Consider the following 23,963-nt stretch of genomic DNA (forward strand, 5'->3'; position numbering starts at 1 on the left):
CGGGTGGGACTGCCCTAGGTATATGTGCCTTTTTTGGACACGGTAGGGTCAAGCGTGCAGAGGAACTAAGGCCCCCACATGTTCTGAACCCCCTCGGGCCGGTCTTGTCCCCTGAGGGTTGTGGTGCACCCCTGCTTCTGGTGTCCCCTGGGCTCTGGGTAACAGGTGGGACCTCTCCTGAGAGTAGGCGCCATAGGCTCTGGGCTGTGTTTCCATGGGCAGTTCTAGATCAGGAACCTGCATTGGTAGCCAAGTTTTGCTTCCAAGAGGATCCTTCGGAGCCTGCAGCTTCCCCAAAGGCAAAAGATTGGGCCCAACTGAGCCATGCCCTCGGGAGGCCTCTTTGCTGTTGTGAAGGCCAAGGCCATGTGCACTGACACTAGTTTAATCCTGGGAGTTTGACCTTTGGGGATGCTTGCACTCATGCTCCCAGCCTGTGTGTGTGTTGTGGGCAGCCCCCCAATTCATCGCCTGGAGGGCAGAAGGGTGTGAGGGGAGGGGACGGCACCGTGCTGTGGGCGGGCTGATGGGGAAGTCGCCAGTGACCTGTGGCTGCTTTCCACCTTCTCCTGTGCTCCCTCTCCTCCACCCCTCCTCTTCTCCTTTTATCCCCTCCTTTCCCCTCCTGCCCTCCCTCTCCCTCCTTACCTCCTCCCCCCAGGCCACCTCCCTTCCTTGCCCCAGACCCCCCAGGTGCCCTCGGGGCAGCAGAGACACCCTGCACACTAAGTCTTGACCTGGCTCCCGGCTGGCCCCACCCATGGCCTGGCCTGCTCCCTGGACCCCCCGCGCAGCCCCAAGCCTGAAACCGTGAGCCCCAGAGGCTGTGCCAGGACGCTGCAGGGGATTTATAGCACGTCTGCTACGCCGGGCGAGTGTTAATCAGGCAAGAGCAGGGAGCATGACGGAGGGGACAAGCTTTCACCCAAGGTAGGGCACGGACATGAGAGAATTGTGGCACAGATAGCCCACCCACCCGTGCCAGTAATCAACCCCAGGACATCACCTCTGCTTCGGTGTGGGTTCCCAGACGGATTTGGGAGGCAGTCAGAGTCTCCGTATCGCAACAGCAGACCCCTTCCAGGAGACACGAACGCTCCCTCCTTCCCCACCTAGGCGAGTCCTCCTGCCTTGGGTACTTGGGCTGGGCAGGACTAGGGGATGGCCTGGCAGCTGGGCCTGGCAGGGCATGAGGGCCACTGACCCAACCTAGGAGGTGAATTTTGCAATCGGCAAGTCATGGCTCAGACTGAGTGCCGATTTTCGGAGAACGTTCTGGGAGAGTGGACCTCAGTCTTGTCTCAACTTCGCCCCTGGCTTCTTCTCACCTCTCCCCAGGTGTCCGTGCTCGGCCACTTCCCCGCTGCAGCTCCCTCCACTACACCTCACCCAGGCACTGGGACCTCGGGTGGCTGCCTGCCCCTAGCTGAGGCCGCACCTGTGAAGAGGTCGGGCACCCTGTCCTCCCGGCACGACAGGCGGGATGGGCGACATGGCCAACAGTTCCATCGAGTTTCACCCCAAGCCCCAGCAGCAGCGGGAGGCCCCCCATGCGGGCGGCTTTGGGTGCACACTGGCTGAGTTGCGTTCCCTCATGGAGCTCCGAGGGGCTGAGGCGCTGCAGAAGGTCCAGGAAGCCTACGGGGACGTCAGTGGGCTTTGCAGGAGGCTGAAGACCTCGCCCACAGAGGGTAAGGCTCCCAGCAGAGCCCCAGCGCAGGCCGCGAGTGCGCCAGGGATGTAGGGTCATGGGCCACCGGACACTCCCCCCGGTCTCCAAGGGCCATCCTGAAGACGTCCCGTACCCCCGGGGCGGGCCTGGCCGAGGGCCGGGTGGTGCTTCTGCAGCAGCTTCCGGAAGCACTCTTGACCCTGACTGTGCCCTCCCAAGGAAGCCATCCCACCCCCGCCACCACCGAGCGGGAGATGCTCTGTAGGGGGGTGAGGGGGATTGTCCTCTGGGTAACCTGGGGTCCTCCGGGAGCCGTGGCCTGACCCCCTCCATCAGCAGCAGCTCCCTGCTCTCGCCTCTTTGGATTAAATAGAAATCAAGCAAAAGAGGAGGGAAGGAAGAGAACGGCACGGTGTCAGGCTGGGCCCCTGCCCCTGCCTTCTGGGCAACAGGGCAACAGGGTGGGACAGAGGAGGAGGAAGGCCGGGCCCCTGTGTATGCTCCAGGCCGTGTGCCCAGCCCCGTGTCCGGTTAAGGGGCACAGGAAAACGAGGGTGCCGGCCCTCTGCGGGCTTGGGTTGCAGGGGGCTCTCTCTGGAAAGGGGGGACAGAGTGCTGAGTGGAGGTGCCACTGGCCACAGACTGTCCCAAAGAAGCAAAGAAGCAAGTCTGGTGCTTGGGTGGTTCAGCGGTAGAATTCTCCCCTGCCAAAGAGGTGCAAGCCTCAGGCAGCATAGATCTGAGGAGATCTGCTGTCCGGAGCCTTGAGGAAGGCTGAGGAGCATTGTCTAGAAGGTTCCAGAGGCAGAGGCCTGACCGCCACCTTGGGTCCCTGCCTCGGCCCTGTAGCCCTTGCCCCCTGCACTGGAGGCAAAACTGTGCCCTGCTCTGCACCAGCCTTTCCCAGTCCTGCCTGCTGGGTCTGCTGGGAGGCCGGGACCACCAGGACCCAGGCTTGGCCCCAGATTCCAGGAGTTGGAGTGTTTTCTGGCCCAGCTGGCACCTCCCTGGCAGGGCTGCTAGGGCTGTCCCAGCCCAGTGCCAGGCCTGTTCTCAGCCGCCCTGATTTATCTCATCAGCTCCCATCTCAGCTGTCACACCTTTGTCCACCCAGGGCTCTGGCCGTCACCCTTGTCTGTTGCTCCCTGGCCCTATCTGTCTGTGGATGGCACATGGGCTGGAGCAGGGGGTAGAGAAGGCCCACCCGGGAGGAGATGGGCCCAAGGGCCGGGTGAGAGGGTGCCCACCCAACCAGGTCAGGAACTCCAAGCCTAAGTGGCCTTCTCAGGGCCACCTGGGTCTCTCTTGTTTTGTGCTCTAAAGGGACCCAGCCTGGTGTGTTGTGTTATCAGGGCAGATGGCTTGGCTCGGGGCCAGAGGGATCTCTCTCCTTCCCTCCTCCTTGCCCCCCCCCCCCGCCCAGGATTTGGGGCTAGCGGGGAGGCTGGGGTGGAGGGCCATTTAGCCACAAGGGCTCTGGCCTCTTCCAGATAAAAGGAAGCAGATGGGCTTCAGCTGGCAGCTCTTTCCTCTGCCTGTCAGGCCTTGTTAAATATTTAAAATGTCAAGGCCCCTGGGAACCTGCCTGATTCTGCCACAGCGGCTCTGGAGCTCGCCCAGTGCCTGTGGAGGGGCGGGCATGAAGAAGGGCAAGTGCCCAGGTGGGTGGCCAGGCCGCAGCAGAGGGAGCCGGCCAGGCCTGACCTGCCTCCTGAAGAATGAGCAGCACGAGGACTACCCCTCCCCACTCCAAGCCCAGGAGCCCTGGCCCCCAGTACACCTGCCGACTTGGCCCCGGAATGTTCACCCACATGTCCCCTCTCCTGCCCAGACACAATGGCCTGAGCTTTAGGAGGGGCCGGCTTAGCCGCACCCTGGGCCCCACATCAATCCCCTGGCAAGGTGTGCTGGCAGATGGGTGCTTTGGGAAGGGTGGGGGGCGTGGGGACGTGCATGGTGTACTGGGGGGGGGAATTTTGTCTGTTCTCGGCAATAAGCACGTCAATGGGCTCAGGCTTTGTAGCTATCCAAGAGGATTCCAGAAGCCAGAGAACCCGGGTCTTGGGCCAAGCTCAGTGGGAAGCCCACCAGGGGGACCTGGGCCCCAGCCCTTCCCCTGTCTGGCCTTTACCAGCAGCAGTCATGGAAATGAGAGGGCAGATTATCCAAGAGCCGCACGATGTGGTCCTAATCCAATTCTGATGGCATCTGGCCTCTGCTCTGGGCAGGACACTCATCTGTGTCCAAGCCAACCAGCCGGCCCCTGCCCCAGCACCTGGACCTGGGCCGCTGTGGGGGCCTGCCGACTGGGCACATGCTTGGAGCCAGAGGGGCTGCAGCTACCTTCTGGCCCCTACATGAGTACCTGAGCAGCTGTCTGGACCCCCAAGCCCAACAGGAAGGCCATGGTCTTGGGCTGGTGCAGGGCAAGGGAGAGAGAAGCGTTGCTAGAGTATCAAGGGCAACCCAAGGCCAAGGGACAGGCTGACAGTGGGAGGGGAGGAACGGAGCCAGCTCACTCCTGGGGAGGGGGCCCCAAGGGCCTGGCTTCCCTTGGGGACAATCTGGCATATGGGGTGAGGCAGGCAGGATGCAGACTTATGGTGGCACAGGGACCCATGGGCTCTCTCTTGAGGGTCTCCAGATCCGTGCCCTTTCTCAAGGCAGGGGCAGTGGAAATTCCGGGTGTCTGGGAGAGCAGGGGTTCAAGCACTTCCATAGTACTGACCTCACTTTTCATATCTCTTGTAGCTTAAAGACGCAGGCCTCAGTTAGGAGTGGGGCACAGGCCCTCAGCTGGGACCCCAGGCCCTAGGAGCTGAGGTCCTGAGCTTGTCCCAGACACCCAGGTGGAAAGTTGCAGCCTTCAGAAACCGGAGCCCCGGCAGGGCCCAGGCACCATGAGGCCTGGGGAGAAGGGCAGGGGCAGCCGCAGCCCCGCTGGGTGCGGAGATGTGCCCAGGTTGTGCCCGCTGTGGGCTTTTGCTCTCGTCAGGCCTTCCACCTCTGGTGGGCTCCACCCTGCCCCTCCCCAGGCCCCTTCCCTGCCTAGTGGACAGCCACCCTCCTTCCTCCCAACTCTTTCTGCACCCCACTTAACACTTCCTTGCTATCAAGTCCTATGTGCCTTCCCAAGCCAGCTGAGATCACCCCCATAAGCTGGGGAACCCGCCCCCCATCTGCCCTGCCGGTAGCTCCCTGCCCCCGGGAACTGCAGTCCAGTGTCTGCCCACGAGGTGTCAGTGTGGAGCCGGACCCTTGGGTTCAGGCCTAGAAGGAAGCAGCATCCTGAGGGATGAGGGCGGGGCCAGGGGACGGCGTCCGGTGGGCCCGCCTCTGGGGAGGGTGGCCAAGTGGATGTCTGGCTTCGGGAGGAGGTAGCCTGGATGTCAGTTCCACATGGAGACTTCTGGTAGCTCCAGGCATGGGCCTGAGGGGACTCATGCTGTAGAGGCAGAGACCCAGAGGGCTTGGTGCGGGCCTGGGTGGGAAGTGGGCTGTCCCAAGGATGAGAAGTAAGGTAAGGGCCCAGCCTCGAAAGCCGGAGCTCACCCCTTGGTGGATGTTGATTCTGAGCCCTTCATCCCAGCCCCAACACACTAGAGTGCCTGCGATGTGGCGGGGGCCTCCCAGGGCTCTAGAAGTCCGGGTCAGGCCTCTCAGCCTCTCAGCCCTCCTTCAACATGTTTCACCTGCTCTGGCCACAAGGGGTCCCCACTGAGACCGGCTTCTTCACCCTTCACTCTCCTCATCCTCTGCCTGGTGGCCTGGGGACACCGTGGCATCAGTATGAATCACTCACTGACAATCCCAGAGCCTCAGAGACATTCACCAAGTGCCACGTGTGCGGCCCCAGAGGAGGCAATAGGTGGGGGCGTGGGCAAGGCAGGGAGCTCACGTCCCATCCCCGCACTTCGCCGTGACCCCCAGCTCAGAACTCGAGGTTGGCACTGCAGCGGGGTCTAGGGAAAGCGTTAGGAAGGAGGCAGCTGACTCCGGACGATGGCCACGAGAGCTCGGGGCGGGGGCAGTTCCTACGTACCTCCTGGGGCCACGGGTGCCACACCCATGCTCAACAGTATGGGCAAAACCGACGATGCTTTGGGGCCGCCAGAGCCGACTGTCTCCCGGGTCTCGTCAGATGACACAGGTTCTGTGTCCCACGCACATGGCTTGGCCACGCCCCCCTGTTGATGGCTTAGCATCTGTGAGGCTCCCGTCATCCTGACCTAGGGTCAGGTGCACAGGGCAGCAAAGGAGTCCTGGGCTGCCAGCAAGAGCTCCGACTCACAGGCACAGGGCCCTTTCCCTCCCTGGACTCAGTTTCCTCCTCTGGACCCTGGAGGGATTGTACGAGCACCTCGGCCCACTCACAGCCCACAGGGGATCAGCTACCCTGGGCCTGGCTGACAGCAGGCTGCCACACCTGTGCCCTCCATCCCAGTCTTGTACCAAGCCCTGCACTCCTACGAACGCCTGGGCTGTTCTCTTCTCCTGTCTCCAGGTGACACTTGGCCATCCCTGGCCCAGCTGGGTTCCCTCTGCCCACCCCCACCCCATGGTGGCCATTATCACCGTCCTTCCCATCTGCCCTCTGAAGGGACCCACTGTAGCCCATAGACCTCCCCGAGCATATCGGGAGGACGACCGAACCCTTCCTCATACCAGGGGCTCCGCATTGTTGCGAGTCGCGCGGTCGCACGCCTGAGCTGTCCAGGCAGCTGGAGGGCACACACGCCCACATACCTGTCCTCGGGGTTTGCAGAAAGGCTTGGAGGACGGGGCAGGTGCAGTTCCCGCCTTCCAGGGGCTTTCAGGCCAGAGAACAAGACAGGCACTCTGGGCGAGCAGGGGAGAAAGGGGCAGGGCCTCACGCTGTTGGCCCTTCCCATCTTCTTGCTCTGTGTCCCCGCTCTCCATCCCTGCACCACACAGGCCTGGCCAACAATGCCAATGACTTGGAAAAGCGCAGGCAGATCTATGGGCAGAACTTCATCCCTCCCAAGCAGCCCAAGACCTTCCTGCAACTGGTGTGGGAGGCCCTGCAGGATGTGACGCTAATCATCCTGGAGGTAGCCGCCATCGTCTCCCTGGGCCTTTCATTCTATGCACCGCCCGGAGAGGAGAGCGAAGGTGAGCAGGGGAGGACCCGGCAGGAGGGAAGGAATGGGACCTGAGCCGAGGGGCCTCAGCGTGACTTTCCTGCCACCCCACCCTTCCCTGCTGTCCTCGGGTGCAGCATGCGGGAACGTGTCAGCTGGAGCAGAAGACGAAGGGGAGGCCGAGGCAGGCTGGATCGAGGGAGCCGCCATCCTGTTGTCAGTCACCTGCGTGGTGCTGGTCACGGCCTTCAATGACTGGAGCAAGGAGAGGCAGTTCCGGGGCCTGCAGAGCCGCATCGAACAGGAACAGAGGTTCTCCGTCATCCGGGACGGCCAGCTGCTGCAGGTTCCGGTGGCTGCACTGGTGGTGGGCGACATCGCACAGGTCAAGTACGGTGAGTGCATCTGGCAAGGGCCTTCCCCACCCCCCAGTACGTGGGCCTTCACCTGCGGGACAAGGCGGGGCAGGGGCAGCAGTGGGCCGTGGGGGGGCTCAAGCTGGAGACAGAGCCCCAGGAAGCAGGCCTGAAGCTGAAGGGAGAGGGCCCCACCCCCTAGGTTCGAGACCTCTCCTGGGGCAGGCGGGAGGCAGCAGGGCAGAAGGCTACCTGGACCCACAGCGTGTGGTTCCGGCTGCCTGGCCGGCCTTAGGAGACCTGCTACCTGCTGATGGCGTGCTCATCCAAGGCAATGACCTCAAGATCGATGAGAGCTCCCTGACAGGCGAGTCGGACCACGTGCGCAAATCAGCTGACAAAGACCCCATGCTGCTCTCAGGTGAGGCCTCAGGGCAGTGGCCAAGCTGTGGGGGGGGCGGGGGCAAGATGCAGGCTGGCACTGCCCTCTGGACCAGTTCGGCACCAAAGAGCCTTGGAAGCCATCTGGCCCAGCCACCCCCTCAATCGCAGGCCTCCTGAGTCGCCCTTCTGGCTAGGGAGTCTGAAGTTTTTGCCCCCAAGAGGCCAGAGTGGCCCGTGGGAGGCCTGATGGTGGTCGCTCTAGCCACTGGGGAAGGAAATGGGTGCTCCCCGCCTCAAAGGGCCCCTAATATCCTGAGGAAAGCTCCTAGAACATTTTGGCCTAGCCCAGCATTTATCCCGGTGGCAAATGCAGTGTGACACAGGACAGAGAGGCTGGAGGCCCCAGGTGGACCCTGTGAAGACCTCACCTTGTGTTTCTGGGCAAGCAGCTGCTCATGTGTGCGCCTCCGGGTCCCCTCCAAGCCAGGAATGAGGCTTCGTTCTAGGATTAGGGTCAACATAGCCTCCAGGGGCCTCCAAACACCGAGTTCGTGCTTCTGGGATTCCTGGGGGAGAACTTGTAGGTGTTCAGCCACGCCTCCCTCAAGCAATGCAAATCTGTCTCGGTCCCCCTGTGTTCCCAGGTACCCATGTCATGGAAGGTTCTGGAAGAATGGTGGTGACTGCTGTTGGTGTCAACTCCCAGACAGGAATCATCTTTACCTTGCTTGGAGCTGGTGGGGAGGAAGAGGAGAAGAAGGATAAGAAAGGTAAGGAAATAGTGACATCCAGTTCCCAGCACCACTGGCCTAATCCCCCACTCCAGCTCCAGCTGCAGCGAGAGCCAGCCTTGAGTGGTGAGAGGCCGTACCTTCTCTTCCAATTCCTTTGGAGGACCTGCTTCTGGCGTCTTTGCCCAAAGGCTTTGGGAAGTGTGTGCCAGGGTGGGGGGAGTGCCCTGCCTGGGGAGGAACGGGGTTGGAGGGACAGAGGCCAGCCGCCTTGGCTTGGGAGAGTGCCCCCGGGGACCCTGTGCCCGCTCTTGGGTGTGCTGACGCCCCGTGGTGAGGTGCCGAGGGCCCCACCAACATGGCAGCCAGGGAGATGTGAGTCATACAGCCAGAGGTAGAGGGCTCCCAATCGAAATGGACTGGACTCCCCAGAGGATGTCCGAGGCCAGAGGAAGCTGGGATGGGGTGGGGGCCCAGGGGAAAACAGTGTCAGGGGACAACTGTCTTGTGAGAGTCCAGCTGGCACACGGCCGTCCCGCTGCCTCCTTTCGCCACCGCCCCAAGCCCCAGGCATGGCCGCTGTCTCTTCCAGTCCTCAGAACAGCGCTGACAAAACTATGGAGCTGTCCTCAGCACCACCCCACGCCCAGAGCCCCAATCCCACCAGGCAGGACCCCGTTCAGTTCTTTGTTTCAGGCCCGCACCAGGTCACGACTCACCTTGATCTAACCTGGGTCTCCCCCGAACCAGGCGGGGAGCAGAGTTTCCTAGATGTGTGCCTTCGAGAACATTCGCTTGGGTCCACTCGGAGTACAAAGAAGCTGCACACATGTGGAGAGAGCGTGTGCTGAAAGCCCGCAGCCAGGGTCCCCAGGGGGAAGTGAGACAGAGGGGCGCCGGTCACCAGCCCTACATCAGTCAGTCAGGGCACCTAGACCGGGCAAACAAGTGGCGAGGGGACAGGCCAGCATAAGGAAGGATGTGCCAGTGTCTCCAGCCCTAGGCTGCCCTGCTCCTGGAGACAGTGAGAGAGGAGGTGGGTGACCTGCTGTGGCCTAGAAGCTTCTGTGGGCCCCATCTCCCAGCAGCCAGCCAGCACTAGCAGACCCTCATCCACATTTGCCACACCAAGCATCCTGGCCCTGCGGGGCTCAGCGCAGTTTCTCTCCACCGTGAACAGCTGAGGGGCCGCAGGCAGGCAAGTGGGCAGGTGGGTGGGCCCTGGGCCTCCTCCAGGCTGGGCTGGGGTACCCATCCCCCTCTCCAGGGAAGCCTTCTCCTCCCCTGCAGCCCTGTCCCTGAGATGTTGGTGGTCTGCAGGACTTGGTTTGGGGCCCCTCTTCTTCAACCTTGACAAAACCCCACCAGTCCCCCCAGGCCCCTCCCCAGCTCTGGCTCGTCTGCCCCTCACTCTGCTTCAGCTGACCTAGGCTGAGCTACTGAGGGGTCAGAGGGAGCACCTCCGCCAGCCAGCTCCCTGGAAGAGGGGAATCCTGAGGTGGGGGGGGGGAGGGGGCTGGAGGGGAGCAGAGCTGGCCAGGCTCCAGGCAGGGGCAGCAGCACCCACAACTCCCCACCAAGGTGTGAGCCCAAGGCCCGGCTGCTGCTGCGGTGGCAAAGCCAGCGCCCCACCCTGGCCCCCATCCCTACCCCTGCTGCCTCTCAACCCCGTCTCTCAGCCCGATGCTCCCAGGCCACCTGCTGCCCTTCAACCTGTTTCTTGCCTTTTGGCCTTGACTCCTAGTCACCCTCCTACTTGAGGTGCTCTCCTTCCCCTCCTCCCCTCCCTGGGCTTCTGTCTTCCTCTTCCTGTAGTGCTGATCCCGCACATCTCTCCCTCCTCCAGAGGCCTCTCTGGGCCCTTCTGCATTGTCACCGTGTGTCTACAGGTGTCTCCTCTCCCCCCAGGAGTCTCCTTCGCCTCTGAACCTCCCCACTCTGACAGAGGGACAACCTGCATACCACCCCAGCCGGGAGGGGGCCTCTCTCTCCTCCCTGGGACCCCCAGACTAGACCCCACTGCCTAGAAGCCACCTGGCACCCTGTCTGCGCTCCTGGATCCCCAGTGACATGAGTTATTGGGTATTGGTCAGCACACAAACCCCTCTTGTCACATGTCAGTCATTTCCAGATCCCGGGCTAGCACTTGTGTGGTCCCTAAGAGAGCTCTTTGAACCGATGCCCCACCGCGATGCCCTGGGGAAGATGAGGCCAGAGGGGCTGGTACAGAGCCCGACCCAGAGCACAGCGCCGTTTACCTTGGTCTTGGAAGCCAGTCACTGCCCTGGTCCCCAACACCCAGCTGCGGGCTTTGTGGTTGCAGACCACATTCACGAATGCACCCCCCACCCCCGCCGCCGACACACAGGTCCAGCTGGGGCCCAGCCCATTCCGTGTACCATTGCTCCCTCCAGTGCCGGGTGCCTGGCACCCATGTGGGCATTCAAGACCAGCAAGTTTCTAGAGTCTCCCTTCTCTGTCCCTCCAAACACTCTGCAGAGCTGACTGCTGGCTGCGCTGCACAGAAAGCTGACCGCTAGGCCACTAGGGGTCAGGGACCACCTAGGTAGACGGTTCATGCCACTCCTGTGGAGGGGGGTACATATCCCGACTGGGGGGGCCCTGCTCAACGTGGCAGACCTGGGACCAGACACCTGGCGGCTCTCACTCCCCGTGGCGGTAGCCTTTTCAGAGACCTTCCCCACTGCTGGGCACACATGACCCAGGGGCCGTCCAGGACTGGCTCGGGGAGTTCACTGGAGGGCCGGGCCCTCATCTGGGAAGCCAAGAGTGTGGCTCTCGTGGGCCGAGAGGTGGAGAGAGGGCATCAGAGCAGGCCTGGGGAGCACAGGGCCCTCCTCCCCGCCCCTTTGCACCTCGCTCTCTGGCCTCGCTGTCTGTGTCCCGCTGTCCTGTGTGCGTGTGCGTGTGCGTGTGCGTGTGCCAGGGCCACGTGGATGTTCTGAAGCCTTCGTGTCTGTCATTCCTCTTCCGTTGTAGGCAAGCAGCAGGATGGGGCGATGGAGAGTAGCCAGACCAAAGGTAATGCGCGCCCCGTGCTCAGGGTGGGGTGGCGGAGGGGTGCGGCACAGGGTGGGGGGCCGCCCGCGTCAGTTGCTGGAGCAACACCCAGAGACCAGGTGAGTGGGGCGGGGGGCCCCTGTGCAGACCCTGCCAGAAGTATGCAAAGATCACCCGTGAGGAAACTGAGGCTCAGAGAGGGTGACTCACCCAAGACCACACCAGGCCTGTGGGTTTCCTGGTCCAGCTGCCTTTCTTCTGGGCTTTTGAGGCAGGGTGACCGGGTGCCGGTCCAACACCCACTCTCCTCTCGGCCCGAATGCCTGGTAGGTGCTGATGCCGTGTGGCTGGGATGAGGGTTGTCAGCGGTGAGGGGCTTTGGAGGGAATCCAAAGGTGTAAAGCATGGTCCTTGCCATCAGGAAGGTCAGAACGCAGAGAAACGGACCCAGGGGCAAGACTCAAGTGCATTGTGGGGCCCAGGGGCCCAGGGACCAAGACAGGGTCAGACAAGCAAACTAGAGTTCAGAGGATAGCTGAGGTTGGGAGGGATCTGGGTCAGGGGGACAGCCTGATGGCTAGGGTCCCGGGCTGGGGCAGGGAGTGCCAGTCAGTGGGGCGCAAGGCTAGAGTGACCCAGCTGGGTGGGGCATTGAGTATCACTGAGGCCGTGGGCTCTGGCCTGAGGCCCCTGGGGACAAGAAGCCTTGTGGTCAGGAGCAGTGTGAAGAGAGCAGGACCCAGTGAGGGAGCCACGAGGACGCCACCTGTCCCAGACAGAAGGCGAAGAGGCAGCTAGAGGAGAGAGAGGTGTGAGGCTCGCCCATGGTGGCCAGTTCCGGCAGGAGCCACCTGCAGCCAGGGAGCGGGCTGAGGAGGGGCACACAGCGAGACGGGGCTCTGATGGAAGTCAATGCGCCCACTCGAGAGGCTGACGGGAGAATAGACAGCCTAAGCAGGGAGCAGGGAAGAAGAACACAGGGGCTCCTAGGCCTCCTGAGGGGGGGTGGTGCTTGGACACCAGTGGGCCACTGACTCAGTTCAAGGTTCTGGAACGTTCCCTGGGCCCCAGACCTCTGCTGTCAGGTATTGAGATTTGGGGCATTATGGGGCTGGCCATCCTGTCTGTGTGCCCAAAGTTGCTCGTGCTTGTGTCTGTCCTCCTTTCCCCTGAGAAGCCCCGAGACAACCGTCTCTGCGCTGACCATGACAGCACCGGAGCCTCCCACCCATCTCGGGAGGGCCTGAACTGCCAGGGAGACGGGAGGGAGAGGAGACAGCCCCTGGGCTAGGTCACACTCAGAAAGCAGAGAAACCCCTTGAGCCCCGTTTCCTCTCGTATAGTGTGGCACGTCTTTCCCTGTGAAAGCCCCTTGTAGCTGTCGCCTGGGCCCTAAGTTTGGCTGTGGGGTTCCTCTGTACGCAGCCAAGAAGCAGGACGGGGCAGTTGCCATGGAAATGCAGCCCCTGAAGAGTGCGGAGGGTGGGGAGACTGAGGAACGGGAGAAGAAGAAAGCCAGCGTGCCCAAGAAGGAGAAGTCGGTCCTGCAGGGCAAGCTCACCAAACTGGCCGTGCAGATCGGGAAAGCAGGTAGGGCCAGCGGATGCGTGGTCCAGGGGCCACCAATGGGCGAGGACACTGGGCCCCTGGGCCTGAGGTCGGGCCATGGAGGGCAAGTGGGAAAGGGATGTTCCAGGGGACGCAGGCCAGGCAGCAAGGGGACCCCACAAGGGGCCGGCAGTGGCCGGCAGGGGCCGGGCCGGCCCCCATTTGGAAACCGTGGCTTCCAAGCGTCCGTCCACAAGGCTGGGGACCGAGTGCCTCCCCCGACCTGGCTGGCCGTGGCGAGGTCCGCAGCCTCCCTTACCACTCCTTCGCTCTTGCTCTCTCCCTCCCTCGCCCCGGCCGACTCCCCTTCCCGCACCCACCCTCTGTGGCTTCCGTGGCTGGGCAGGGCTGGTGATGTCTGCCATCACCGTCATCATCCTGGTCCTCTACTTTGTGATTGAGACCTTCGTCGTGGACGGCCGGGTGTGGCTGGCGGAGTGCACGCCCGTCTACGTGCAGTACTTTGTGAAGTTCTTCATCATCGGTGTCACTGTACTGGTTGTGGCCGTCCCGGAGGGCCTGCCTCTTGCCGTCACCATCTCCTTAGCCTACTCTGTCAAGGTAATAATTATAAACACGGTACGCGTGAGAATGCCTTCATACTAGGATACAGACCCAGAAATTGGCGTTCCAAGCCATTAAGCAAGTTGGGATTGGTCATGGGGAGAGTGGGGCGGCTGGGATGAGCTGGACGGCAGGCAGGCGGGAGGATAGACCCAGCATCTGCAGGTCTGAGGACACTGCTGTCCCTTGCAGAAGCGGGTGCAGGCGCAAAGGGTGATCCGGAGAGGGCCGAGAACACCGGGAGACAGTGGGGGGAGATGGCGTCAGGAGGGGGGAGCACAGAGACAGCCAATGACCTGAGCGGGGGCCGTGGGCAGGGGGGAGGCCCCAGGGAGCCCTGGGAAGAGGGAGTGCCGCGAGTCGACCGCTTGGCCTGTCTCACGAGAGTCCTCCCGCTCTGCCGTCACTCCAAGCCGTGCCCGGCCGCGAGGGTATGTGCCAGCTGACCGAGGCCCCCCGGGCTGTTAGTGCCACATGGAAAGCTGGCTGGGCAGAGCCGAGGTGCACATGACCGGCTGATGACCTCTTGCTCCCCGACCCCATGGGCCAACCTTTCCAAGGACAGCTGGCTACCTAAGCCCTCATCTATGCCCTTTACAGAAAATGATGAGGGACAACAACCTGGTCCGCCACCTGGACGCCTGCGAGACCATGGGCAATGCCACAGCCATCTGCTCAGACAAGACGGGCACGCTCACCACCAACCGTATGACCGTGGTCCAGTCCTACCTCGGGGACACCCACTACAAAGAGGTTCCGGCCCCCAGCACCCTGACCCCCAAGATCCTCGACCTCCTGGTCCACGCCATCTCCATCAACAGTGCCTACACCACCAAAATACTAGTGAGCAGGGAGCGGGCGGCAGGCTGGGCCGGGTCGGGGTGGGATGACGGCAGGGCGCCGGGCCAGAGGCGGCGTCGTCAGGGGTCACCAGGGCCCCTCTGGACTCCTGCCCTGGCTTCTGGGCGGGACCTGCAGGTTCTGGAAACCCCCTCTGAGCCCAGTGAGTGGTGGGCAGCCTGCCCACATTGGAGTCCGCATGGAGGCCCTCCTCGGCTCCCTGCCACCACACCCTAAAGACATGGTGGCCACAGCCAGGCCGGGGTCCTGGGGGCAGCAAGGAGGGGACACTTGGGCCCCCGGTGCCACGCTGGTTCTCCTTGCCTCGTAGCCTCCAGAGAAGGAAGGCGCTCTCCCACGCCAAGTGGGCAACAAGACAGAGTGTGCTCTGCTGGGCTTTGTCCTGGACCTGAAGCGGGACTTCCAGCCTGTGCGGGAGCAGATTCCGGAAGATAAGCTTTACAAAGTGTACACCTTCAACTCGGTCCGCAAGTCCATGAGCACAGTCATCCGCATGCCTGACGGCGGCTTCCGCCTCTTCAGCAAGGGCGCCTCGGAGATCCTGCTGAAAAAGTGAGCCGGCGATGGGAGGCAGCCTAGGGCTGGGTGCTGCAGAGTGCAAGGCTTCTGAGTTTACTGTTGTGGTAAAATAGACATAGCGTAAAAGTGGCCATTGTAATCGCGTGAAAACACACAGCAAGTATAGTCCCGGTGTGGCGCATTACAAAACGTTCTCGTCACCAGCCCCCCAAAGGCAACCCTGTCCCCATTCAACAGTCCCTCCCACCGCACCCCCAACCAGCCCCTGATGGCCACTCATCTCCTTTCTGTATGGATTTGCCGATCAGGGACATTTAACATAAACGGGATCGTACGGTATGTGGCCCGTGTGTCAGGCTGCCTCTACCGAGCAGAACGCTGTCAGGGTTCATCCATTCGGCCTTCGGCCAGTCCCCCGCCCTTGGGCTGCTGTGAGCCTTGCTGCCGTGAACAGGGGCGTACAGCTGTTCCTTGGGGTTCGTACTCTCAGTTCTCTCGGACATACCTGGGAGCGGAAGGCTGGGTCCTGCCGTAACACAGGTTAACTTTTTGAGGAACCACCCAACTGTCTCGAGCAGAGGCATTTCCCTGATGACTAGGGATGTCGGCCCCGAAATGGCCAAATTTCAGGCCATTTGTGTGCCTTCTTGGGAGAAACAGCCACTCAAGTCCTTTGCTCGTCTTTGATTTGAGTTATTCGTGGTCTTGTCGTTGTCCTGTAAGAGATCTTTAGCACATACTTGATTGGCAAATGCCTTTTCACTGTCTTCATTCATTCTTGGAGGCACATGTGTTTTTCACTGATGAAATCCTGTTCGTCTCTTTACTTCTTGTGTCCCTCATGTAGGGCTTTTTTTAGAGGTGATGGAAATGTTCTAAAGTGCACTGTGGTGATGGTGGCACAACACTGCGACTAGACTAAAAGCCATTGAATTATACATTTTATTTTTTTAATATTTTTTAAATATTTATTTTGAGAGAGAGAGCACGCATGCGTGGGGCGGGGGACAGAAAGAGAGGGGGATCGAGCGTCCCAAGCAGGCTCTATGCTGACAGCAGAGAACCGATGCAGGGCTCCAACTCACGAACTGCTAGATCATGACCTGAGCCGAAGTCAGACGCTCAACCGACTGAGCCACCCAGGCGCCCCTGGATTGGACATTTTAAATGGATAAGTTGGGTGGTGTGTGAATGATATCTCAATACAGCTGTTATAAAAACTGAGTGGGGCGGGGAGCATGGAGCTCCGCCTCCAAGTGCCCCCCCAAGCCCCCCAGCTGCTCTGCCCTGCCCACCTGGCTCCTCACTTATTCCAAGGCCACCTTCTAAGACATAAATGTTCTCCCCCAAGTCTCTGCCCAGGCACATACTCCCCGGGTGCAAAGGCCACTTCCCCCCTGAAGCTGTCCTACCGCATCCCAGGAGGTGTGGCGGCCGGGTTTGGAGGCCCCAGCTCTCTTTCTGTGCTTCCTCAGCCTCTGGCAGGTACCGTGGCTAGAAGCCCCATTCCTGTAGTTGGGCGCTGGGCTCCACTCCTGGCTCTCCTCTTTGCTGGCCGTGTGGACATTGACTCACTCCCCGGCACGGCCTCAGTTTCCCCTACGTGGAGACAACAGAAATACCTCCTGGGAGTGTTGCGAGAGTTACATGAGTGACTCCACAAAAGGGCGAGAGTCCCTGCCAGCTCCTCCTTTCCTCCTTCACCAGTCTGTCCAGGGCTCCCATTCGCCCCTCCGCCATGCCTGCCTCTGGGGACCTCGGTTCCTTTGCTCCTTCTTCTTGCACACCTGAATCCTGCTTCTTTGTCACGGCCACACTCCATGGCATTGCCAGAGCAGTGTACCCCAGAGAGTCCACGAAGAGCTGGGGTGAGCCCTGCACTCTAGGGTCTCCTCGCCTACACCAGCCTATGAGTTTCCAGCTCCTGGGGCTTCCAGAACGGAGGACCATAAATCTGATGGCTTAAAAACACAGAAATCTGTTTTCTCACAGTTCTGGAGACCGGAAGTCCAAAATCAAGGTGTGGGCAGGGCCACGCTCCCTTCGAAGCTTCCAGCGAGGGTCCTTCCTCGTCTCTTCCAGCTTCTGGCCATGGCCAGCAGTCTTTGGGGCTCCTTGGCTTGTACACGTATCACCTCTGTCTTCACGGTGCCTTGTCCTTGTGTGCGTCTGTGTCTCCATGTGTTCTCTTCTCTTTTGATAAGGACACCAGTCATTGGATTAAGGGCCCACTCTAAACCAGTATGACCTCGCCGTGACTTTGCAACAACCCTATTTCCAAATAAAGCCACATTGTGAGGTTCTGGGAAGGATGTGAGTGGTTGGGGAGGGTACACCGTTAGGCCCCAGGAGGCAGAACGCCTCCCTCCTTGTACAAGCCTGTCTGCCGCGCTGAATGCGGGGCTCACACCGACGCCTGCCGAGACTCTCTGTTGCTCCGGCTGCCCTCGCTTCACTGGCACCAACGCTGTTGTTCTGTCCCCGCCCCAGGTGCACCAACATCTTAAACAGCAACGGGGAGCTGCGCGGCTTCCGCCCTCGGGACCGGGACGACATGGTGAAGAAGATCATTGAGCCCATGGCTTGCGATGGCCTCCGCACCATATGTATTGCCTACCGGGACTTTTCCGCAGCTCAGGAGCCCGACTGGGACAATGAGAACGAAGTCGTGGGCGACCTCACCTGCATAGCCGTCGTGGGCATCGAGGACCCCGTGCGGCCCGAGGTAGCCACCCTCTGGTCCGGGAGCGGCCCGGGTCGTTGGATGGGTGGAGGGGCAGCCCTGGTTCCCGTACGGCCTCCACGGCATGGCCCCCTTCTGGTGCCTTCGCTGCTCTCACACTACTTCCTGCTGGAGCCCAGAAAGGTTAGGAAAGGTGGGCAAGGGCAGGGCCCCAGGGTCCTCCAGGTCAGACCTCCCCGGCAGGACTGACAGGCTGGAGGGAGCGGCGAGGGAGAGGGAGAGTCAGGCACCACTCCCAGGGCTCTGGTTCGGAGGTGGCACTGGGGCACGGTACCAGGAGTCCGACAGGACGCAGGTTTGGGGGGCAGGGGGCTGTTCCCGGTCACGGGTTTGGTTGGGGCCAAGTGATGTTCGGGACATCCCTGCAGAGATGTCAAGTGGGCAGGTAGCTGCAGGCGTGGAGCACTCAGAGCAGAAGGTCCTGGCCGGAGAGAGAGTCCAGAAGCATGTTTATATGAGCGATGTCGCAGGGTGAGTGGACAGCTGGGACGGAGGTGGGAGGAGCCTGCAAAGAGACTTGAAGGAAGGGGCCAGGCAAGGAGCCAGCATGTGTAGATGGCTTTACCAAGAGCTTTTGTGAAAAGGGAACAGAGAAACTGGGCAGAAGCCGAACAGGCTGTAGAGCGAAGAAGCAAAGGGGAGGGTTGCCGGTCCATAAAGATGGAAGAGCCTTGAGACAGGGAGAGCGAGCAGGCCCCAAGGGAAGAGCGCAAGCCACAGGGGTGCGGGTTGCCAGAGGCAGGGAGGGACCCTCTCTCACCTCCCAGGGCCTCTCCAGTGGCACCCACCTCATGTCAGAAGCAGGGCCACCCTGATCCTGCTGATTAGCCTGAAAACACACGCGTTGCTGAGACGAGGGAGGACAGGCTTCTGGGCCTTTCTTCAGGAGACAGGTATTCACTGACATACCGGAGCAGGCGCCTAAGACCGGCCAATTCCACAGTCAATGCTCGCTACGTGTACAGAGCGACCGCAGGCCCTCGGCAGCAGCGTATCCCCGCATTCTGAGGACACCGGGGCCTCTCTGTGCAGAAAGGGGACACCTGGAAGCTGGCCTGGGAGGAAGCGGATGGCAGCAGAGGGGACGGGGAGCAGCAGCCTGGGAGAGCAGGGAGAGAAGATGCTGCTGTGGGCGACAGGGCCACCCCCGGAGACACAGGGCCTTGCCCTTCATCAGGCCAGGGAGAAACTGAGGCGTGGATGATTGGCCTGTGTCTACACGGCAGAGCCGAATCATAAAGCTGCGTTGTGCTCGCATAGACCTGATGGCCTCCCCCTTCTGAATGGAACTGATCACTGCTCCACCCCCACCCCTGCCAGGCCGAAGGCGCCCGGCTGGTGTTCAGTGCTGCTCCTAGGCTGGCAGGTGCCAGAACATCTCACAGACCCAGGAGGGCAATGTCCCTGGACTCCCAGGACCCTGGCCACAACCATTTCTACTCCACGATAACCGGCCTGCCCCCACCCTTCTACCTCAGCCACGTGTCTACTGGTTCCAAGTAGTGAAAATACCTTATCATGTAGAACCTAGAGCTGTAAATGCCTCTGGTTCTATGTTGTAAAACGGTGGGCGGCGGGGGTGGGGGGGAGGGGGACAAGTGAGAAGTGTCCAGGGCTTGGCCACAAGCCAGCTGATGGCCAGAAGCCTGCCCTGAGTCGGGGCCCCAAAGCAACAGGCCTGCCCTTGGCCTTGCCGTCTGGCAGGGTAGCTGGGGACAGAGGTCTCTTTGTCATTCTTCCAGAGCTAAGTGATACAGCCACCCTGCCAGCCAGCCTGGTAACCAGGGCCGATCCTGGCTCGGCCGCTCTGGACCTCCAGTTTGCAGAGGAAAATGAGATTGACGGAGCTGGTGATTTCTATGGTCACCTTTCCAGACAAGACTCCAGTGGTGCCCCTCGACAGCATAAAAGCTTCCAGTGGCTTCTCCCAGCTTTACTTGTGTCGGGGCCTGGGTCCGAGTCGTCGCCGGTCCCGGGGCCCAGCGCAATGAAGGAGGCACCTGGGGTCAGGGGGTGGGGGTGGGGGTCGTGCTGAGGGAAGGAAGGAGAGGTGCCGCGGAGCCGGATGGAGGGCAGGGCTCAGCCCAGACGCGGATGTGTCTCGCCTCGGTGGCTGCACCCATGCCTTTTGTCTCTTCCAGGTTCCTGAAGCTATCCGCAAATGCCAGCGTGCCGGCATCACAGTCCGCATGGTGACCGGGGACAACATCAACACGGCCCGGGCCATCGCGGCCAAGTGTGGCATCATCCAGCCCGGGGAGGACTTCTTGTGCCTGGAGGGAAAGGAGTTCAACCGGCGGATCCGCAACGAGAAAGGCGAGGTAGTTCCTGGCTCTGCTGCCCTCCCACCTCAGTCCGGGGCTCTGGCTGTTTCTCCCCCCCCCCACCCCCGCCTCTGCTCGGTACCCCCTACCCCGCTCCAAGCTCTGCAGCGTCTGTGTGCTTCCCCCTCCCAGATAGAACAGGAGCGTCTGGACAAGGTGTGGCCCAAGCTGAGGGTCCTCGCCCGATCGTCTCCCACCGACAAGCACACTCTGGTCAAAGGTAAGGGAGCCCGCTCACCCCTGCTGCCCCCTGCCGTGCCCCTTCCTGAGGTGCCATGATGCTGGCTGGGTGTGGCCATCGTCCCCACGTGTGCTCTTGCCCCGGGGCTCCCAAAGCCAAGCTCCAGGGCCTGCCTAGGAAGCGGGGTCCCGGGCTGCACACGTGTTGCTGCTGGACATGGCCCTCCCTAAACTTCAGTTTCCTCCTCAGGAAAATGGGGATAATGATGGAGACGCCCTCGAAGGGCTGACATACCAGAGCTCACTCTGCTTCCCTGGCTAGCAGCATGAATGGAAGACACCACTAGAGAATGGCCTCTCATTGTAACAGATGGGGAAACTAAGGCCCAGGAGGGGGAGACATTTCTCCAAGTCACATAGTGCTTGACCGATGACACTTCATAGTTGGCCGATGACAAATTTACCACCTGCCTCCCACCCAGTCACACCACCCTGTGTCATCTCACTGGGGGATGGGCCAGGGCAGGAGGAGGGGAGCAGGGCTGCCGGTCAAGGCACAAGGACTTGACCCCGAAGGCGACAAAAGGGCAGGGGATTGGGGGTGGTTGGCACGGTCGCGATCCTGAAGGGTTTCCCGAGTCAGCCAGCCGCCCCCACAGCCCCCAGACAAGGACCCACTCTGCATTCCAGGGATCATCGACAGCAGCACCGGCGAGCAGCGGCAGGTGGTGGCCGTGACCGGGGACGGCACCAACGACGGGCCAGCCCTCAAAAAGGCAGATGTGGGCTTTGCCATGGTAAGCCGCCCAGTGCCGGCCTGGCTCACCACATCAGGCGGGGCCTTGTGTCTCAAGGACATTGGCTTCGTGCAGAAAGGTGCGGGCTAGCGTTAAGGCAGGTTGCAGAGTGATGAAGTCTGTCTCTCGCGTCCTGGCCCCTGGGACCTCCAAGGGCTCATCTGGTCAGGGGATACAGGTGTGAGTTGTTTAAAGGCATTTGGCGTGGAGATGCCCGAGGTGACAGTGGGGCCTCAGGGGTGGGGGACATGGGGCCTGCCACCTGTACGCCCGCCTCAGCCACCCCCAGTGCAGTCTAAGCGAAACTCGGCCCCAGGGGCGATCACTGGAGTCCCCAGATGAGCTTTTCCTCTGTGTTTCTCTCTGGTTACTTGTATGGAGCTCATTATTTCTATAAAACCCTGACCCCGCCACCCGGGTGGCCAGCCCCGGCATTCTGCAGCGAGCTGCATGCGCTTGGTCACCGAAGGCACAAAGCGAGCGAGCCCCTTTCCCCGCCTGCCATGAAGGAGCCCCCTTCACTCTGCCACATTCAGGGTAGCCCACTGTGGGCAGGCGCCAGGGGCACGGGCCAGTCCGTCCCAGAGCCCCGGACAGAGAAGGGCACCGAGCCACAGCCCCTGGGCACTGTGAGAGCCAAGCCGAGCTGCGCAGGGCCCGACCTCAGGGTGGCAGACAGGGTGTGCAGCTGTCCCTGCATCAGGGGCTGTGAGCAGCAAACACCCCCACGGGCCAGCAGGACACATCCCTGCTCTGCTGAAGGCATCCCCGCCCAGGAGTCATGGAGCTCCTTATACAGCAGGCCGCTCTGGCATGCTAAGACCGGACAGAAGACCGCTTGGTGGTCACGTGGTGGCAGCTGGGCCTCGTACGTGAGGCCATGGTGGTGGCCATGGTAGCAACACCCTCTCTGTTTATGAGCAAAGGCCCTTACCAGGCCATGAGACAACCTGCCCACTCCTAGTACAAAGTCGCACTGGATGAAACCAGATCTGTCTGCAGCTGGCGGGGAGCCTCATTTGGAAGGGAAGCCAGACAGTAAGCCCGGGTAGGCTGGGTCGTCAAGGGGGCTGGGGAAGAGGGGCCTGTGGACACTGTGTGTGTGCCCCCCAGGGCATTGCGGGGACTGATGTGGCCAAGGAGGCCTCAGACATCATCCTGACCGATGACAACTTCACCAGCATCGTCAAGGCGGTCATGTGGGGCCGGAACGTCTACGACAGCATCTCCAAGTTCCTGCAGTTCCAGCTGACAGTCAACGTGGTGGCCGTGATCGTGGCCTTCACGGGGGCCTGCATTACTCAGGTGGGCACTGGGGGCTGCTGTGCCCAGGGAGGGCCCTGGGCTCTCCCTTCCACAAGGCACAGGGCCTGCAGGAGGCAACTGGTTTCCCAGGCCCGGCCTGCTTCCTGCACCCGGACCCTAGTGCAGAGAGCAGGCCCCGGAAACCCCATCCGAGGAGTTGCAAGAGCCAGGGGGTTCTTTGCCACAGATTTTTTTTTTTTTGAGATAAAAGTCACATACCAAAAACTTCACCATTTGAGAGTACACGGTTCAGTGGCAATCAGTACACGCACAGTGTGCACAACCACTGCCTGTGTCTAGTTTCTGAATGTTTTCATCGCCCCTGAGAAGACCCCGGGGCCCATTAGCGGGCACTCCCCACCCCCTCCCCCACTCCCCAGCAACCACGGATCTGCTCTCTGTCCTTACAGACTTGCCTATTCTGGACATTTCATATAAAGGGAATCAAATAACATGTGGTCTTCCATGTCTGGCACCTTTTCATTCAGCACGATGTTTCCAGAGTCCATCCATGTTATAGCCAGTATCGGTACTTTCTTCCTTTTGATGGCAGAATATTGCTCTGTCATATGGAGAGAGCACATTTTGTTTGTCCCTTCCTCTGTCAGTGGGCATTGGGGTCATTTCCACCTTCTGGTGATTGTGACTGACGCTGCTGTGAGCACACCTGTACGAGTCTGTGTGTGGACCTACGTCTTCATTTCTCTTAGGTGTGGATCTAGGACTGGAAGTGGGGGCTGAGATGGGAACTCCATATTTAACCTTCGCAGGAGCCTCTTCCCCCTTCCAATAGTCTCGTTCTCCCCAGTAGTGAGTGTCCAGAACTTGTCTCCCTTTGAAAGATTTTTTAATTGAGATAAAATCCACATAACATAAACTGCACCACAGTAACCATTTGAAAGTGCACAATTCAGTGGCCTTTGGTGCATTAACAATGTTGTCCAACCACCACCTCTAACTCATTCTACAACCTTCTTGTCACCTGTGTGCCCACTAAGCAGTCATTGCCCCCTCACCGTGCCCCCAGCTCCTGACACCCACCCATCTGCTTTCTGTCTCTATGGATCTGTCAGTTCTGGGAGGTCAGGAGAGTACCCACCAGTCGAGCACTTTCACGGTCTGGAATAACACACAGGTTGTCAATCTCCTGCTGACAATTTGGACCACACCTTCTAGGTCACTGCCACCAGGTGAGAGAAGGGAGGCTGGCAGCATTTTCAGAGCAGGAAATCCGAAAGCCCAGTGAAAACCCACTGCTAACCTTCCCACAGGGATGGAGATGTTAGATTTTGATGGGAAGGTCAGATCTGCCGCGTTTCACTAGAACGAATCCCTGTGACGTTGCCCCCAGGCTGAGTTTCTTCCCACTGGAGTGGTGGGCCACTGGGCTTTCTGGCCCCATGTTAGGGTGACTGCCTCCTCTCGACAGGACTCTCCTCTCAAAGCTGTGCAGATGTTGTGGGTGAATTTGATCATGGACACATTTGCCTCTCTGGCCCTGGCGACAGAGCCACCCACTGAGTCACTGCTGCTACGGAAACCATACGGCCGGGACAAGCCCCTGATCTCCCGCACCATGATGAAGAACATCCTGGGCCACGCGGTCTACCAGCTCACCATCATCTTCACGCTGCTGTTCGTTGGTAGGTTGGCCCCGGGTCACACTGCCCTGCCGCTGGCCGCACAGGTTCGGGCCCTGTTTGCCAGTGGAAGGGACAGATGAGCACCCATGAACCAAATTTCCAGCACGGGCCCCTGCATGCTCACCTCCCCGCTGTCTCTCTGTGTGCGTGCCC

At 60.9% G+C, this 23,963-nt stretch overlaps 1 protein-coding gene across 5 annotated transcripts in view; it reads left to right on the forward strand.

Annotated features, from left to right (window-relative positions):
* The first annotated feature begins 1,483 nt into the window (after window positions 1–1,483).
* The window catches only part of ATP2B3 (ATPase plasma membrane Ca2+ transporting 3), a 41,814-nt gene continuing 19,334 nt past the window's right edge, over window positions 1,484–23,963 (forward strand). For 2 of the 5 annotated variants that reach the window (XM_047847501.1, XM_047847502.1), the window contains exons 1-16: window positions 1,484–1,691; window positions 6,608–6,805; window positions 6,912–7,169; window positions 7,426–7,551; window positions 8,159–8,305; window positions 11,246–11,287; window positions 12,692–12,856; window positions 13,221–13,435; window positions 14,039–14,281; window positions 14,610–14,851; window positions 17,309–17,543; window positions 19,703–19,882; window positions 20,018–20,105; window positions 20,756–20,862; window positions 21,976–22,167; window positions 23,597–23,810. In XM_047847501.1, the coding sequence (XP_047703457.1) occupies window positions 1,484–1,691; window positions 6,608–6,805; window positions 6,912–7,169; window positions 7,426–7,551; window positions 8,159–8,305; window positions 11,246–11,287; window positions 12,692–12,856; window positions 13,221–13,435; window positions 14,039–14,281; window positions 14,610–14,851; window positions 17,309–17,543; window positions 19,703–19,882; window positions 20,018–20,105; window positions 20,756–20,862; window positions 21,976–22,167; window positions 23,597–23,810 (2,860 nt within the window). Of the gene's footprint in view, window positions 1,692–6,607; window positions 6,806–6,911; window positions 7,170–7,425; window positions 7,552–8,158; window positions 8,306–11,245; window positions 11,288–11,865; window positions 11,891–12,691; window positions 12,857–13,220; window positions 13,436–14,038; window positions 14,282–14,609; window positions 14,852–17,308; window positions 17,544–19,702; window positions 19,883–20,017; window positions 20,106–20,755; window positions 20,863–21,975; window positions 22,168–23,596; window positions 23,811–23,963 lie in introns of all 5 variants that reach the window. The other 3 variants (XM_047847504.1, XM_047847503.1, XM_047847505.1) reach the window with 3 other exon arrangements.

This window comes from Prionailurus viverrinus, unplaced genomic scaffold (genome assembly GCF_022837055.1).
Source record: "Prionailurus viverrinus isolate Anna unplaced genomic scaffold, UM_Priviv_1.0 scaffold_49, whole genome shotgun sequence".
NCBI classification, from domain to species: Eukaryota; Metazoa; Chordata; class Mammalia; order Carnivora; family Felidae; genus Prionailurus; species Prionailurus viverrinus.